A 17,816-nucleotide genomic window follows, 5' to 3' on the forward strand; every position below is an offset into this window, starting at 1 on the left:
CTCAGGAAAAGCCTTTTCCAGAATTATTTTCTCCTTCAGACCCTTCTACAGAAAACACTACTTCAGGAAACAATACTGCACAAAATGTTTCTGAAGAAATTATTTCTACAGGAAACTCTACTCTGCCAGGAGGAACCGGCCCTGGAAACACTACCCATAGGAACGTGTCCACTGCACATTCTACTGTTGCTGCAGACAACAGTATGCCAACTGTTCAACACACCAACCAAACACGATGGGAGTACCACAACACGGGCACTGAATTATCCTCTAAGCCCACAGGCTTCGCTTTCCCAGGGCTCACATCCCCGGGTGATCAAGTTGAAACTCAGCTAAACCAGCAGCTACGGACCCTCATCCCCAACAGTGACGTGCGAAGGCTCATTTCTCGTGTTATCCAGACTTTAAAAATGAACTGCTCGGAGACCCACGTGCAGCTGGCCTGTGCCAACCTCATCTCTAGAACAGGCCTCCTGATGAAGCTTCTCAGCAAGCAGCAAGAAGTAAATGTGTCCGAAGCGGAGGGGGATACGGACCAGTGGAAAGCTGACAACTATATCAGTGAGAGCACAGAAGCCCAGAGTGAGCAGAAAGGGCAGGAGTCAAGTGAGGTGATGGTAACCCCTGACACATGGGACCTGGACTTTTACTCAGTTTAGGACACGCCATTAACGTGCCCAAGCAGGAATGCCACGGGCTCCTAGTCTCTATCTTATCTTCAGCCATGAAACGGGCTAAGACAGTGATCTCCCACTTTGCTCATTTAAACAGTGTGCCACTCTTCCTAAGGAAGACGAGAAAATGCATAACACAAGATAAATAAGGTGTAGATAAATAAATTGTAGAAGAAAATGCTAATGATAAGATTAACAACATTAAATTTGGCTTGTTCTTATAGAAGCTACTCGCCTGAAAGGATTGGGTTTTATAGTAGTTTAAGAATAGTTAGCTAGCGTTTAGAATAGGTTTAAGAATAGTCAGTTTTCATCCCTTTTATCTCCTTGTTTTTAAAAAGTTGTTATTTGTTTTTTTAGCTCACAAAAGAAGTTCCAGCATATGGCTATAAGAACAGACTCATCTTGGCAATATCCATATCTGCAGTAGTGACGATTTGGGTTACAATTCTCTGTCTCGTTGAGGTAAGGACAATACTTAATTCAGATTCAGAACTCACAAGCTGAGAATGAAATCCACCTTTCCACCTACTACTACTTGATTCTTCTCTTTAGTCATAAGGACTGACATACACTTTGTTCTTTTCTTGAAAAGTATATTCCTAGGATGATTTTTTGTATTTTTGTTTTGTTTTTGTTTTTTCTCTGGGGGGCTGCGTTGGGGCTTCATTGCAGTTCATGGGCTTCTCACTGAGGTGGCTTCTCTTGTTGTCGAGTACGGGCTCTTGGCACGTAGGCTCAGGAGTTGCGGCGCACGGACTTAGTTGCTCCGTAGCATGTGGGACCTTCCCAGACCAAGGATCGAACCCGTGTCCCCTGCACTGGCAGGCGGATTTCTTTTTTTTTTTTTTTTTGCGGTACGCGGGCCTCTCACTGCCGTGGCCCCTCCCGCCGCGGAGCACAGGCTCCGGACGCGCAGGCTCAGCGGCCATGGCCCACGGGCCCAGCCGCTCCGCGGCATGCGGGATCCTCCCGGACCGGGGCACGAACCCGCGTCCCCTGCATCGGCAGGCGGACTCTCAACCACTGCGCCACCAGGGAAGCCCCATGGCAGGCGGATTCTTAATCACTGCGCCACCAGGGAAGTCCCCACAGGATTTTTAAAGGAACTCCACTCCCAGGAAATCTCTATGGAATTGGATCCATGATAACAAGCCATTGGACTATTTTGACAAGTTAAGTTTATAGGAAGGCCAGAGCTGACATGATAGTAAAATTCCTTCAACTCAGAAAACGATGCTGATTTGATGTACTCAGCAGTCACTCTCATTCTACTTTTGATTTCTTTCCTTGTTGGCTGAAATGATGAGAGATATACGATCTCCAAAGTCATGGAGCTATCAGTCACCCTGGGAGAGGTAAAAGGACATGCCTAAACGATAAAAGTGTGATCTTTTCAATTCCTTAGGTTTACTTAGCATCTTTCTTCTCCGGTGTATTAGGAATTGTGTAGATAGGTTCCATTAAACCACTGCAAGTAAAATCCTGCAGCAGGCTACCCTAAAGTATGTCATATTTATAGTAGCCTATTCCTGGAGGTAGCCTGTTTACCTTTTGTTCGGTTACACAATGGTTTATTACTTTTCCCCACAGGCAGTTGCTAACATTAAAAGAGTGGTTTTAATAAGCTGAGAATCTTGATTCTACCCTTCGAATCTAACCTACTTTATTTACCTTTTCTCTTGTAATGGCCTCCCTCCATTCCAGCCAAAGCGGCTCCTCACTATACGCTCGTTACACCATACCCATTCCTACTTTGGTCTGTGCCTTTGCCCATCTAAAATTCCTTTATTTTGCTTTGCCTGTGGAAGTCCTATGAATCTCTGAAAAGCCAACTCAAGTTCAGATATCTGTCTTCGTAAAGCCTTCCCTGAATACTGCAGCCCTCCTGATCCTAGTCCTGTGAGGTTTGTCACCATTTCTTAGGGGCCATAGCAAAGTGGTCCCTCCCCTCAGAACTCACAAAAGTGGTAAGCAGTTTTTTAAAAGGCAGCCCCCCAAGAGAGAAACACCAAAGTTAGCACATCATGGAGCTGAGCAGAGGTCCGTAAGGACCAATGGCTTGCGGGCCTATCAGACTTGAATACAACCTGACATGATGTACTAACTTCTAACGAGAAATGTGTCTATCTGCAGGAGGGTTGGTCAGTAGTGAAAGCATAGAAAAGGTGAGGAGAGACCAGCATGGGCAGTGCCCATCCTCACATTGCCCGAGAGTAGAGATGGCACCTTAGGCAGCATAACTGACGAGTCAGGCCCCCTAGCCAGGCTGTGCCTGTGGAGGAGATGAACGGATCCAGCTACCTCAGGCCTTCCCATTAAATTCTGGATTCAGCTGATTCCTTTTCTAATTCTGTTCTCACCAAGTAGCCTCCGATCGTGTGATTGTGCTTTAGTGTGCCACGGAGGCCTGTCTCCACAGAAGGCAATTCTCTCATTGTGCAGACACGGATGCCCTGTGTGTAGAAGAGATGTATTTCTCATTGTCAAGTAATAATTTGGCATTCTGATTTTTGATCAATCCTGTGATATTGATAAAGTGCGACCGCCACAACAGGAAGACGTGAGTTCTCTCTTGGTGAGGAAGAGTATGATTTCTGAGCCAGGAGGCTGGGGACTGGCATGGGGTCAGCTTGCTAGTCATTGGCCATTGCCCAGACTGTACCCTCTATATCTCCAGGTGGCATATGGCCTCTTGCCTTTTTAGAATTTCAGGAAAGTCCCCTTTTTATTGTTTTTAACTTCTAGGTAGTTTAACCTTACATTTGTTTTGTTTTGTTTTGTTTTGGCCTGCAGGATCTTCGTTCCCCAAGTAGGAATTGAACCTGTACCCTCGGCAGTGAAAGCGAGGAGTCCTAACCGTTATTTCCTCTCCCCACTTATGTGATAAGCTTTTTGAGGACAGGGGCCATGCAGTGTTCTTCCTATGGTAGACAATAATGGGGTTCAACGGAACAGAGATGAGGCATTATGTCAATTCCACAGTGAGGAATAATGCAGCCGAATATTTATTTGAAGTAGCATAGAGTCCAGCAGTAGACCCATGTGTTGTTAAGACTTTTGAAATGTCATGTTTCAATATTCCAATCAGTGGAAGAAAATGAATAAATGGTGATAGAATAGCTGCCTAACTCCTTGGGGGTAAATAATAGCAGATCCCCATTTTTCATCTTAAATAAACGTATTTCCATAAATGTGAAGAAAGACCACATAAAGGTATTAGAGGAAAATAAAAGCAATATTTTTATAATCTTATGGTGGGAAAGAGCCTTCAGAGCCTGATGCCACAAGCAGAGCCTTTGATACATTCCACCATCTTGTCTGTGACACCAGCTTAGCACTGATTCATGCCAAGCGTAAGATGAAGAGTTTTCCATATATTGTCTGATTTAATGCCCACAGTCCTGTGAGGATGATATTACTATCCCTCCTTCATCGATGAAGGAGATCAGTGTGAGGGCCCAGGGGCCAAACCAAAAGCAGAAGCCAGTTTCACCCGACTGCAAAGCTTGTGCTCCCTACTCCACTCTTTTGTCGTGTCTCCTTAGAGACAAAAACACTGGAAAGATTCGAAACCCTGAAATTCAATGAAAGCCAGTATTTCTTTACTATGAAGAAGAGTTGTTTGTTTGTTTGTTTGTTTGGAGGTGGCGGGATTTGGCCATGCTGTGCAGCTTGCGGGATCTTAGTTCCCTGACCAGGGATTGAACCTCGGGCCACAGCAGTGAAAGAGCCAAGCCCTAACCACTGGACCACCAGGGAACTCCCAAGAGTTTCATGAGTCAACAAGAAGACGACAAACAGTCCAGGGGAAAGTGGGGCAAGGGCTGTGAAGAGTAGGAGGTGTGTTGATAGTCTGCCACCGTATCTGCCTGTCCTCTCCTCATGGCTCAGGTGGGGTGGGTTTTGTTAGCCAGGCCTTTGTCACCTCATGACGTAAAAATCATCTCTAGGGCTTCCCTGGTGGCGCACTGGTTGAGAGTCCGCCCGCCGATGCAGGGGACACGGGTTCGTGCCCCGAGGATCCCACATGCCGAGGAGCGGCTGGGCCTGTGAGCCATGGCCCCTGAGCCTGGGCGTCCGGAGCCTGTGCTCTGCAACGGGAGAGGCCACAACAGTGAGAGGCGCGCGTACCGAAAAAAAAAAAATCATCTCTAATATTTTCTTCAAGTACTTTTATAATCTGTCTAGAATTCGTTGTATTTGTTTTTTAGTGTGGTTGAGGTAGGGGATGTAACTTTTTCCCCCTACATGAAGATCTAATTCTCTTCAAATCTTTCACTGAATGGTTTATTCTTTCTTCCCTGGCGTAATATACTCTCTTCATCTGGACTGTATTCTGTGATCCAGTTATCTTGTCCTGTACCAGTACCAGTATCACACTGCTTAATTCTAGTTGCTCTGTAACATATTTTATATCTGGTAGGGCAAGGTCCTACTCTTTGACCTTCTTTTGCATACATTTCATAACTATTCTTACATATATTCTCTCCCAAATGTCAGCTGGCCAGGTTTCATTTAAAAATTATTTTGGCTATAAGTGGATTGCATTGAATTTGTAGTTTCATTTGAGGAGAACTGACGTCTTTACAACATTCTAGGAGGATGGTATCTCATGCCATGTAAGTACTTCTTCTTCATGTCCTTCTGAGAAGTTTTAATATTTTCATCACATAGGTCTTACAAATTTGTGGTTAAGTTTATTCCTAGGTACTTTATGCATTTTTATGGATATAGTAAATGGGATGTTTCTTTTGTTGTTTCGTTAGTTATTTGTGTTATATGGGAAAGCTATTGAGGCTTATATGTTGATCTCTTGATTTTGTATGGAGTTATCTTACTCATGTTACTTCCAATAAAATTTCTGTTGATTCTTTTGGTCTTTTTAGGTCCCTCGTTTCATATGCAAATACGTTTGTTTCTTGCTTTCCAATACTTCATTTCCAATACTTGGTTTTTCTTATCGTACTGATTAAGACCTCCTCCACAATGATCAATAGTAGCAGTAATTATTGGGCATCCTACTCTTGTTCTTGACTTTAAAACAATGCTTAGGTTTCTGCCAGATACTTTTATTTTCTTTTCCTACTTCTAAGAATTTTTATAAGGAATTATCTGTTGAACGTTATCTAAAACAGTCAATGAAATATATCGCTGGCTGCATGCAAGACCCTAAGTTAGGTACTGTGGAAGAGTCAAAGGAATTTTAAACAGGGTAGAATTCCTTTCCTTATAAAAGTTATCATTCTCACTGGGTAGATAAGATTTAAAGTAAAAAGGAATGAATAAGGATTTGGAAATAGTTGTAATGGCTAATCATGATCATGTTTTCTTTCAAAACAGATTTATTCTCATAGAATTGCAAATGAGGAGGATAAAAAAAGAAGCAGAAGGTAAATATTGGTCTTTGAAAGCAGAATTTTACAACTAGAGGAAAACATAGAACTCATCTATTTCAATTTCCTCACCAAAGGCAGGAAGAATGTTTAATTACCCTAATGGTTTAACCTAATTTAGAAATCAGCAGAATTAGCTCCCCAGCCCAAGCTGAGTTAGAACAGGACTGGCACAGATTCATCTGCTTTCACTAGTCCTTTAAGGAAAGAGGGTGGACGGGGAGGGGTTTTGGTTGTACCTGTTCCTGCTGGCCTGACGCCTGGTTCCTAGGCATCAGGCCAGGCCAGAGGCCTTCTAGGAGGCTCTGGGGTTGGGAGGGCCACATGGTTGGGGATTTAGGGGCTGGCCTCACTCAAAGCTGACGAAAGGTAGAACATATGAGCCCCTTCTGTAAAGTGGCAAGAAAACTTCCCTTCTCATCCTACTGTTTTTCAGGCCCCTACTCTCTATTCCCTTTATCCCAACCTCATAGAATTTTAACCGGGAGAAACTTTAGACTGTAGTTTGTCTCTTCCTTTTAGAATAAGGAACTGGAGAAAAAGAAAGGGAAAATATCTTGCCCCATGGTCATACTGCTAGTGATTATGAAAAAGAAGATGGTCCCTGTCCACTGAGGACTTCTCTACTGATCACACTGTGCTTGGGCTGTGAGCTAGGTTTTTTTGTTTGTTTGTTTTTTTGTTTTGTGAGCTAGGTTTTCTGTCACAATTCAGTAGACACATACTATATGGACAAAAGTAGTTTCTGAAACAAACTTACTGTGCACTCAGATTTTTTTTTTCTGTTCTATTTGTATTCAGAAAGAGTATTTTGTGTTTCCCTGCTGGTCATGGCCTTTAAACCGATTTCACAATTCACTGACACCTCAGTGCTACCCTGCAGTATGAAAGTCAGAGAGCTATAGATAACTTTGCTTGTTGGGTTCACATGTTTACTTGGTGTGATTCAACTTATAGGATAGAGCAGCCAGGAAAATAAAAGCACCTTCTCCCCACACCCACACCCCCAGCAAATGCTGCATGTGCGACTAAGTGCGAAGCGGACTGGTGTGAAGCGCATCTAGAGAGTAACGTGTTTCTGCCCAGCGCCGTCGTGCAGTGTTTTCACCGCACAAGGGCACTTGGCCAAGGGCCAGGAAAGGTGAACGGGGCTGAAAATCCTGCCTATACTCCATGCTAAGCCACATGCAGTGGTCTCCCCGGAGACACTGGGGGTCCACTTTGGACAGACACAGAGAACTTCTGGAAGGCCAGCGTGCATGGAATGAATTTCAAGATCCCGGGTCTGTGGTGAAGTGGTCTCCCCGGAGACACTGGGGGTCCACTTTGGACAGACACAGAGAACTTCTGGAAGGCCAGCGTGCATGGAATGAATTTCAAGATCCCGGGTCTGTGGTGATTTTTGCTCATTGTGATTATGGACTGAGGTACCCGTTTAGTCCTAATAAGACAGACCAGAGATAACACATTGTGAGAGAGGTGAAAAATGACACGTGACACTAACTGTGTGTGTTTTCCTCCGAGGGGCTTTTTTAGATTTCTGCGGCGTAAGAGAAGCTCAGGGGAAAGTGAGAGTCAGGTAAATTTGAGGAGGGTAAAGTACTGTGGCCAGAGAAAGCAGGGGAGATGCAGAATTAATACTTCCCTTTCTGTGTTCTAGGAGGGCGATTTCGGGAGAAGGCGGCCACTTTGGCTTAAGGATACCTATAGGCCCCTCAACGCCACATGCATGGAAAACATGGCACAAAAGCTACACGACAGGGAGTCTTCTGATGAGGATGAGATATTCTATAAGGATGCAGGGTAAATGATAGGGGACAATTTAAAATTCTCATCTAAAATGAGGAAATAATGAAAATTATAATTGTTCTTTTCAAAATTAAAAGCCTTGGCATTACTCTTCTTACCCCAGGGAAGTCATCAAAGCCCCAGAAGAGAAGCTTCTGGCTGCATATTGGATTGATGAAGAGGCGGGTGAGGAAAGTGAGACAGCACACGAGACTGCCACAGAGTGAGCCCTGTTCTGACTCAAGCCACCTGCAAATGTTATTTTCTTCTTAAAATGGCTTCTCATATTGGCTTCTCAGCATAGCCTGTAAAAATACTTATTTTTCTGATATTAAAATGTATAAATTCATAACCAAGTTTAACCATGTGGTAAAGGAATTAAAATGTAAATAGTTGAATATTTATATACCAATATCAAGGGCCTGCAAGAAGAAGCAGGGCTGAAACTAGAATCCCTCATGGTAGCCAGTACTTCCACAAGGGGAAATGTGGGCAAAGGAGGATGAGTAGAAGGATGAAGAGGGGCTTCCCTCCCTTGTTTCCCCAGTATCATCCGTCCCTGGGAACTGGAAAACATACCATCCTCAAGGGGCATAGGTCATTAAATCAAATGTGTACCCTGTCTTGGTAGGGGGTTCTCCACCACTTCAAACTGGGGGAAAATTCCCATTGGGTGGTTTTTTTTTTCTTTAAAAAAAAATCCCTACCCTTGGATAACTAGCAGGGAGGTGCCAGAAAAGCAGGGTAAAGAAGAACGTGCGAGAGTAGCCATTGCCCAAGACGGCTCTCCTCAGGCCCTGGCCTCTCCTGACCCCACTGTGGGTCAGCTGTGTGCCGCTCGGCTCCCTGCAGCTCAGCCCAGCAGCAAACCTAGCCACCTCCTGCCCCAGCCTGCACAGGCCACGAGCTGCATGATTCCAAGTGATTCTATAATGACAGTGCCACCTGCAGAAGGTGCAAACGCTCTTCCACTCCTGCCAAGAAAGTCATTAATCACATTTATTAAGTCAGTGAGAGTTAAATACATTAATGAGTAAAAGAAATTCTGAATGAACAAGACTTGATAATCTACCAAAAGGACCACAGATACTGCTGGTGGTTTAGTAATATGAGGTGAAGAACGGTGCAAGCCATGGGGTGATAGTTCACGGTCCCCCAGAGGATCAGTGGGCCTGGAAGACAGCCCAGCAGGTTCTGCCGGTTGGGTGGGGTTCCAATCAAAGTGAACCTATAGGCCTCTCAACGCCACACGCAAGGAAAACATGGCACAAAAGCTACAGGACAGGGAGTCTTCTGATGAGGATGAGATTCTATAATGATGCAGGGTAAATGATAGGGGACAATTTAAAATTCTCATCTAAATGAGGAAATAATGGAAACTATAATTGTTCCTTTCAAAAGTAAAAGCCTTGCAATTAGTCTTCTTACCCCAGGGAAGTCATCAAAGCCCCAGCAGAGAAGCTTCTGGCTGCCTATTGGATTGATGCAGAGGCGGGTGAGAAAAGTGAGACAGCACATGAGACTGCCACAGAGTGAGCCCTGTTCTGCCTTAAGCCACCTGCAAATGTTATTTTCCAATATTGGCTTCTCAGCATTGCTTGTAAAATACTTATTTTTCTCATGTTAAAATGTATAAATTCATAACCAAGTCTAACCATGTAGTAAGGAATTAAAATGTAAATAGTTGAATATTTATATACCAATAACAAGGGCCTGCAAGAAGAAGCAGGGCTGAAACTAGAATCCCTCATGCAGCCAGTACTTCCACAAGAGGAAATGTGGGCAAAGGAGGATGAGTAGAAGGATGAAGAGGGGCTTCCCTCCCTTGTTCCCCCAGTATCATCCGTCCCTGGGAACTGGAAAACATACCATCCGCAAGGGGCATAGATCATTCAATCAAATGACAATTTATTCTGGCGCCCTCTCTCTCCTGGTTCATCAAGTACCAGTTATTTACAACATGCTCGACCTCCTGCCCATAGAGGATCATCTACTTCTGGCCCGTCACGTACGGTCATTGGGGTTGCGAGAATACTTGCATCACTGGGCCTCCCTCCACTGTGGAGCCAAGGCCTGACTTTTCTCCCAAGTTCTCAAACTCATGACAAATGTGTACCCTGTCTTGGTAGGGGCTTCTCCACCATTTCAAGCTGGTGGAAATTCCCATTGGGTTGTTTTTTTTCTTTAAAAAAAGATCCCAACCCTTGGATAACTAGCAGGGAGGTGCCAGAAAGACAGGGTAAAGAAGAACGTGCGAGAGCAGCCATTGCCAAAGACGGCCCTCCTCAGGCCCTGGCCTCTCCTGACCCCGCTGCGGGTCAGCTGTGTGCCGCTCGGCTCCCTCCAGCTCAGCCCAGCACCAAACCTAGCCACCTCCTGCCTCAGCCAGCACAGGACCCGGGCTGCATGATTCCAAGTGATTCACTATGTGAATAAGTTCTCATTTGCAGAGAGCACAGCATAGGAAAAGTGGCCATTAATGTTAATTCCCTTCCCCCTTCCATTCCTTTATCTTGTTCCATTATGTATGCATCAGTTATATAGCTTAATAATGTAACCAAGAATCTGATTTTTAGCAAGGGGGTAGCTCTTAGAATCTTAGGGAGCTGGAACTCTGAATGAATGAATTAAAACAATGCAATTACACCACTAATTTTAAAATTTATCATCATTGATTAAAAATAAACATTAAAAAATTAAATTAACAATTTATTATCCCGCAATTGAGACTCACCACAAGGTGTCACGTCTGTCAGGCATTCACTGTCACAACGCAGCTTGACTGTCTTACAGGCAACCTCAATAGTATTTTTAAATTGGCAGATGCAGCAGCCCATACGGTTAGGTAAGATCCTATAAATGGAAACACTTGTCATTAAAGTTGTGATAAAACAGTTACTTGAGTAGGTAGAAGGGGGAGTCCAAGGCCCCCACAGACCAGTGCAAAAAGGAGTTCTTGGGGCTCATGGGCTGGAGAACAGGATAGGGGCCGGTTGGCCAATTGCTGCTCTTGACTGTTGTAAATAAATATAGAGGAGGAGAGAGGTGCCCAACAGAAGGATTAGGATGGCAGTAGGTATGGTATGCCTAGAAAAAAGGGAATAGGGATTAGAATTGGGGGACATTGATCTGTAATTTAATTCAGAAGTATCTCGTACCAACTCCAAAGCCTCACTTTGGGTTGAGAGTACACAGGAAGAAGGCAGACTTCTAAGAAGAGTCTGAATAAGACCTCACCTTCTGGAGTCCCTTTCTCAGTTCCTATATGTCAGTAGTAATATATTAGAAATTATTCTGGTAATAAAAAAGCATCATGTGGTTAAACAATAATAGAGATCGCATTGGCCAAATCTGGACAAATGGAACATTCCAAAGAATAACATGATCATTATAAGGTATAACATAGTTAATTTAGAAAAAAAGCACATGAGTTCATAATGATACTCAAAATGAAAAGTGGCGGAGCTCTTCTTTATAGAATCATGTCAGCTAATAAATGCAAAAGGAATGATAGATCAGGAAAGTGTCATTTTACAACTATCAATGTAATAATCGATTCAGACAAGGCTTATCATTGATGCACAGTTGGGTGAAGAGTTGTTTGAAAGTAGGATCTCCACTGATCCCAAAGTATGGGACCTCATATTATTTATCAATTACCAAGGGGAAAAATAACTTCACAATGGAGAGATATGGAAGAAACCACCTTAATCAAGGGATCAGACTTAGCACTGGGCCACCTGAAGTGATGAAGTATGAAGAATACATCACCTATATAGTATTCTTCCCCAAAATATTTACTTTGAATCAAATGAGGAAACAGACAAATCCAGACTGTGGGGCAGTTTACAAGACAACTGGCTTAGACTCTTCAAAAATGCCAATGTCATAAAAGACAAAAAAAAAAAAAAAAGAATAGCAGGGAAATATTCTAGATTAAAGGAAACAAAGACATGACATGCAATGCCTAATCTTTAATTGGACCCTGTATAAAAATAAAACAGACTTAAAAAACATTATTGGCTACTGGCCAAGATGAAGTAACAAGGACCAATTTAACCTCCCACCTGAAACAATGAAAGCATCAGGCAGAACATATGAAACAACAGTTTTCAAGAAACTGTACCTCAGGCAATACAGTTCAGTGATCCCCAGGAGATGGAAAATGAATGAAGTGATACCTATAATAGCCCTAACTTACTTCTCTGAGAGAGTTTCCAGGTCATGGTATGGGGAAGAGATGTCCAGGCTGAGACTGGTGGACTCCCTGACTGAGGAAATGGAGCTGAGAGTCTGGGAAAACCAAGGTAACTAGAGTTCACAAAGCAGAGTATGAGAGAGAAAAGAAGTGCACAGACAACGAACTCTGGGGATATGCAGAGGGATCTCTTGAGAATTCAACACAGTATTGGTCAGTACATTTGTGTGAGGAATTACCTGATGCCAGGAAAAGAACCACAAGAAAGGATTAATAAGAAGAATAACTGGATATCACACAGGGTTGTAGGAATAGTACCTGTTCCTACAAGTCAGACTGGAAAACCTCATGATACTCAGAAAGGACTTGTCTCAGTAGTTGCAAATAATGAGCTCCAGACTAAAGGCTACGTGGACTCCTACCCAACGAATCTTAACAGCTAGATGTAAAAGAATAAAACTGTTTTGAGTAACTTAATTTCACAAAAGCAAAGCCCAAGCATTTTACAGGAATATAAATATATATAGCACACAATAAACTAAACTCACAACATCTGTTATCATATGAAAAATTGCCAAACATGCAAAGAATTAGGAAAATATGACCCATACTGAGGAGAAAAGGCAACCAATCAAAACTAACCCATAATCTATGCAGATGTTAGAATTGGCAGAAAAGAATATTTAAAAAGTTATTATACACGAAGAAAAGTTATTATAACTATTTCATATGTTAAAAAACCCGGACTAGGGCTTCCCTGGTGGCGCAGGGGTTGAGAGTCCGCCTGCCGATGCACGGGACACGGGTTCGTGCCCCAGTCCGGGAAGATCCCACATGCCGCGGAGCGGTTTGGCCCGTGCGACATGGCCACTGAGCCTGCGCGTCCAGAGCCTGTGCTCCGCAATGGGAGAGGCCACAACAGTGAGAGGCCCATGTACCGCAAAAAAAAAAAAAAAAAAAAAAAACCAGACTAAATACTGAAAATCTTAAGTAGAGGCATGGAAAATGCAAAACAGACCCAAACTGAGCTTCTAGAGATTAAAAACAATGTCTAAATGAAAAAGACATTGAACGAGGTTAATGGCAGAAGAGACACCGCAGAAGACAGGGTCAGTGAACATTAAACCATAGTAATAGAAACTATCCAAGATTAAACAAAAAGAGTAACAAAACAAAACAACAACAAAAATGAATAGAGCATCAGTGAGTTGTGCAACAACTTCAAGTGGCCTATTCCATGTGTACTTAGAGTCCATGAAGGAGAGGAGAAATACATTGAAGAAATAATTGCCAAAATGTTTCCAAACTGGTAAACACTGTAAACCCACAAAGTCAAGAAGATCAATGAACTTTAAGCATAAGAAACATGGACTAAACTACACCAAGGCACAAAAAGTAATCAAATTGCTCAAAACCAGCAATAAAGGGAAAAATTTAAAAGCAGCCAGAGGAAAAAACTATACACTACATACAGAGGAACAAAGATAACAATGACAGCAGAATTCTTGTTGGAAACAATGTAAACGAGAACTCAGTGGAATAACATCTTTAAAGTAGTGAATTGAATTCTATCAACCTAGAATTCTATACCCAGATCTGTCAAAACAAAAGCAAAATAAAGACTATCTCAGACATACAAAAGCTGAAAGAATTCATTACTAATAGACTTTCCCTATAAGAAATGTTAAAAGAAGTATTTTTAAGTAGAAGGAAAATGACACCAGATTGGAATAATGATCTACAAAAAAGATTAAAAATACTGGAATTGGGAGTTCCCTGGTGGTTCATTGGTTAAAAATCTGCTTGTCAATGCAGGTGACACGGGTTCGATCCCTGGTCCAGGAAGATCCCACATGCCGTGGAGCAACTAAGCCCGTATGCCACAACTACTGAGCCTGCACTCTAGAGCCTGTGTGCCACAACTACTGAAGCCCATGCACCTAGAGCCTGTGCTCTGCAACAACAGAAGCCATCCAATGAGTAGCCGGTGCACCACAACAAAGAGTAGCCTCTGCTAGCCACAACTGGAGAAACCCCAGGCAAAGCAGCAAAGACACAACGCAGCAAAAAAATACATTAAAAAAAATACTTAAGTGCTTCCCTGGTTGCAGAGTGGTTGAGAATCTGCCTGCTAATGAAGGGGACACAGGTTCGAGCCCTGGTCTGGGAGGATCCCACATGCCACGGAGCAACTAGGCCCGTGAACCACAACTACTGAGTCTGCACTCTAGAGCCCGTGAGCCACAACTACTGAGACCATGTGCCGCAACTAGTGAAACCCGTGACCATAGAGCCCGTGCTCTGCAACAAGAGAAGCCACCGCAATGAGAAGCCTGCATACTGCAATGAAGAGTAGTCCTGGCTCGCCACAACTAGAGAAAGCCTGTGTGCAACAATGAAGACCCAATGCGGCCAAAAATAAATAAACAAATTAAGAAAAGAAAAAAAGGGAAAAATCACATAGTCATTGCAATAGATGGAGGAAAAGAATGAGAGAATCTAACATCCATTCCTGATTAAAGAAAAACACAGCCCTCAGTAGACTAGGAATGGAAGGAGACTTCCTCAACTTGATAAATGACTTCTACAAAATACCTAACATCATATTTAATGGTGAAGGACAAAGTACTTTCTCTCCAGGATCAGGACAAAGGCAAGGATGTCTGTTCTCATTACTTCTCTTTGACATTGCACTGAAGGTTCTAGCCAGTGCAATAGGGCAACAAAAAGAAAAGAGATATTCAGAATGGAAAGGAAGAAGTAAATCTATCTTTATTTACAGATAACATGATTATGTAGAAAACCTGACAGAATCTACAAAAATGCTACTGGAACTAATAAATGAGTTTATCAAGTTTGCAGGATACGAGATCAACATACAAAAAGATTAATTTATCTCAACAAACAATCAGAGATCAAAGTTTTAAAACACTACTTATAATAGGATCAAACAGATAAAATACTTAGAATAAATCTGACAAAAGATGTAAAAGACTTACACACTGAAAACTGTAAAATATTGCTGGGAGAAATTAAGGAAGACCTAAATAAATGGAGAGATATAAAGTATTCATGGATCAGAAGATTCAGTATTGTTGAGACATCAATTCTCCCCAAATCGATTTATAGATCAAAATCCCAGTAGGCTTTTCTATAGAAATTGACAAGCTAATTCTAAAATTCATATGGAAATAAAATTTAGAATAACTAAAACAACTTTGAAAAAGAACAGAGTTGGAGAATTAACAGTAACTGATTTCAAGGCTTATGAAGCTACACCTTCAAGACACTGTGATAGTAGTGTAAGGACAGAGAAAAAGATCAAAGGAACAGAATAGAAAGGTCAGAAGGAGAGAGATGTGGACAACTGACTTTCAGGTTCAAAGGCATTTAAGTGGAGAAACGATAGTCTTTGCAACAAATGATGCTGGAGCAATTGAATATCCAGCTGCAAAAAAAAAAAACAGAAAGAAGTTCCATCCAAACCATATACAGAAATGAACTCAAATTGGTTCAAAGATCTAAATGTAAAACATAAAACTATAAAACTTCTAGAAGAAAGCAGGTGAAAAATTTTATGACCGTGAGTTCAGCAAGATTTCTTAGATACAACACCAAAAGCATAATCCATAAAAGAAAAATATAGATAAATTAGACACCATCAAAATTAAGAATTTCTGCCCTGCATAAGACACTCCTGAGAGAATGAAAAGATGAGTCACAGAATGGGAGAAAATACTTAGCAATCTCTTATACTTAGATAAGAGATTCAAAGATATATGGATGGAAAATAAGCATATGAAAAGATGTTTGACATGATTAATCATTAGGGATGCTACAGTGAGATACAACTACACACCTATTAAACTATCTAAAATTAAAAATACTAAGCATAGCAAGTGTTGGCCGCAACGTGAAGAAGATGCAACTCTCATATACTGCTGGTAGAGATGAAAATGATCAAACCACTATGGAAAATAGGTATTTTTAAAAAACTTAAACATACACTTACCAATGATCCAGCCATTCTACTTGCAGGTATTTACCCAAGAGAAATGGAAGTACACATCCACACAAAGACTTGTACACAACTATTATACTGTGTACAACTATTATATTGCAACTTTATCTGTAATAGACAAAGACTGAAACAACTCAAATGTCCATCATTGGTGAGTAGATAAATTGTGGTACATCCATATAATGGAATACTATTCAGCAATAAACAGAAATGAATTACTGATATATTGAACAATATGGATGAAGATTAAAATAATCATGCTGAGTTAGAAGCCAGTTAGAAAAAAGTATACCCTGTATGATTCCATTTACATAAAATTCTAGAAAATGCAGACAGAAAGCAGATCAATGGTTGCATGGCAACTGGGAAGGGCGAGGAAAGATGGGAAGGAAGAATTACAAAGAGACATTAAGAAACTTTCTGAGGTGATGGACATTTTGATTTTGGTGATGTCTTCATGGTGCGTATGTATGTGTGTGGGTGAACAAAGATTACTGTATGTCAATTGGACCTCAAAAAGCTGTTAAAAGAAACGGTATTATATAAGAGAGACAATTGAGGAAATTTGAATAGCAACTATTTATTAGGTAATATTATTGTGTAGGAATTCAATTTCTTAAATACTGTGTGTTAACAGTATTATAGTTACATAGGGAAATAATTTTTAATATCCAGAGAGGAGGGCATCTAGCTGACAAGACAGGGATCGCAATTGTGGCAGATGCTTTGGGGAGCTGAGGAAGATGAGGCTACAGCAGTGACCAATGTGTGATGGCATGGTGAAGACGGTCATTTGTCAGCTGACCTGACAAAGACGGTTGGAACAGACTGCTAAATGCAGGGCCCTTTCCGCATACTAATCTCATGCAATCCCCTCAACTAGCCTTGGCATAACAGAAGGTTTCCATTAGCTTCCCATATTGGCGGGGGGATGGCACAGTTTAAGGTGCAGTGAGTTGTGTAATAAACTGTCACAATAGGGTCCTACAGAAATAGTTTTTGAAACTGCAAAAAAATGAAACTTGAACCTTCTCTCACAACATATATGAAAATTAACTCAAAATGAATCATAGACCTAAATGTAACTATACAACTTCTGGAAGAAAACAGAGGAGAAAATCTTTGTGATTTTGGGTTAAACAATGGGGTCTCAGACAAAGACTTCTTAGGTAAGACACAAAAAAGCACAAACCATCTAAGAAAAATTGCTAAGGGATTCCCTTGTGGTTAAGACTCCGAGTTCCCAATGCAGGGGGCCCGGGTTCGATCCCTGGTCAGGGAAGTAGATCCCACATGCATGCCACAACTAAGAGTTCGCATGCCACAACTAAGAAGCCCATGAGCCGCCACGAAGACCCACACAACAAAATAAATAAATAAATATGAAAAAAAAGAAAAATTGCTAAATTAGAGTTCATCAAAAATTTAAAACTTCTGGTCTTCAGAGACACTTTAATACAATGAAGAAAAGTCACAATCTGTGAGAAGATATTTACTAAACACATATCTGAGAGAAAGGACTTTTTCCACTGCTTTTTATATAAAGCACTCTTAAAACACAATATCAGTATCCAATGAAAAATGGATTTGAACAGACACTTCATTTAAAAAGATATTTGCACATGAATAGACACTCAACATCATCAGCTATTACAGAAATGCAAAATGTGGCAAAAACCACGAGGTGCAACTACACACCTACTAGAAAGGCTAAAGTATTCTTAAAAACAAATATAAGG

General features: G+C 41.6%; 1 protein-coding gene across 1 annotated transcript; it reads left to right on the plus strand.

Annotated features, from left to right (window-relative positions):
* Nucleotides 1–203: 203 nt before the first annotated feature.
* On the plus strand, nucleotides 204–8,201 carry LOC309837919 (leucine-rich repeat-containing protein 37A-like; the record flags this gene model as incomplete). Its single annotated transcript, XM_082678799.1, has 6 exons — nucleotides 204–611; nucleotides 1,035–1,139; nucleotides 6,018–6,067; nucleotides 7,607–7,649; nucleotides 7,731–7,873; nucleotides 7,983–8,201. 6 exons carry the CDS (start codon nucleotides 204–206, stop codon nucleotides 8,083–8,085), a joined length of 852 nt encoding a protein of 283 aa, XP_082534925.1. The 3' UTR covers nucleotides 8,086–8,201.
* Between the last annotated feature and the right edge of the window lie 9,615 nt (nucleotides 8,202–17,816).

Source organism: Grampus griseus, assembly GCF_964374135.1.
Source record: "Grampus griseus genome assembly, chromosome: 20".
NCBI lineage: Eukaryota > Metazoa > Chordata > Mammalia > Artiodactyla > Delphinidae > Grampus > Grampus griseus.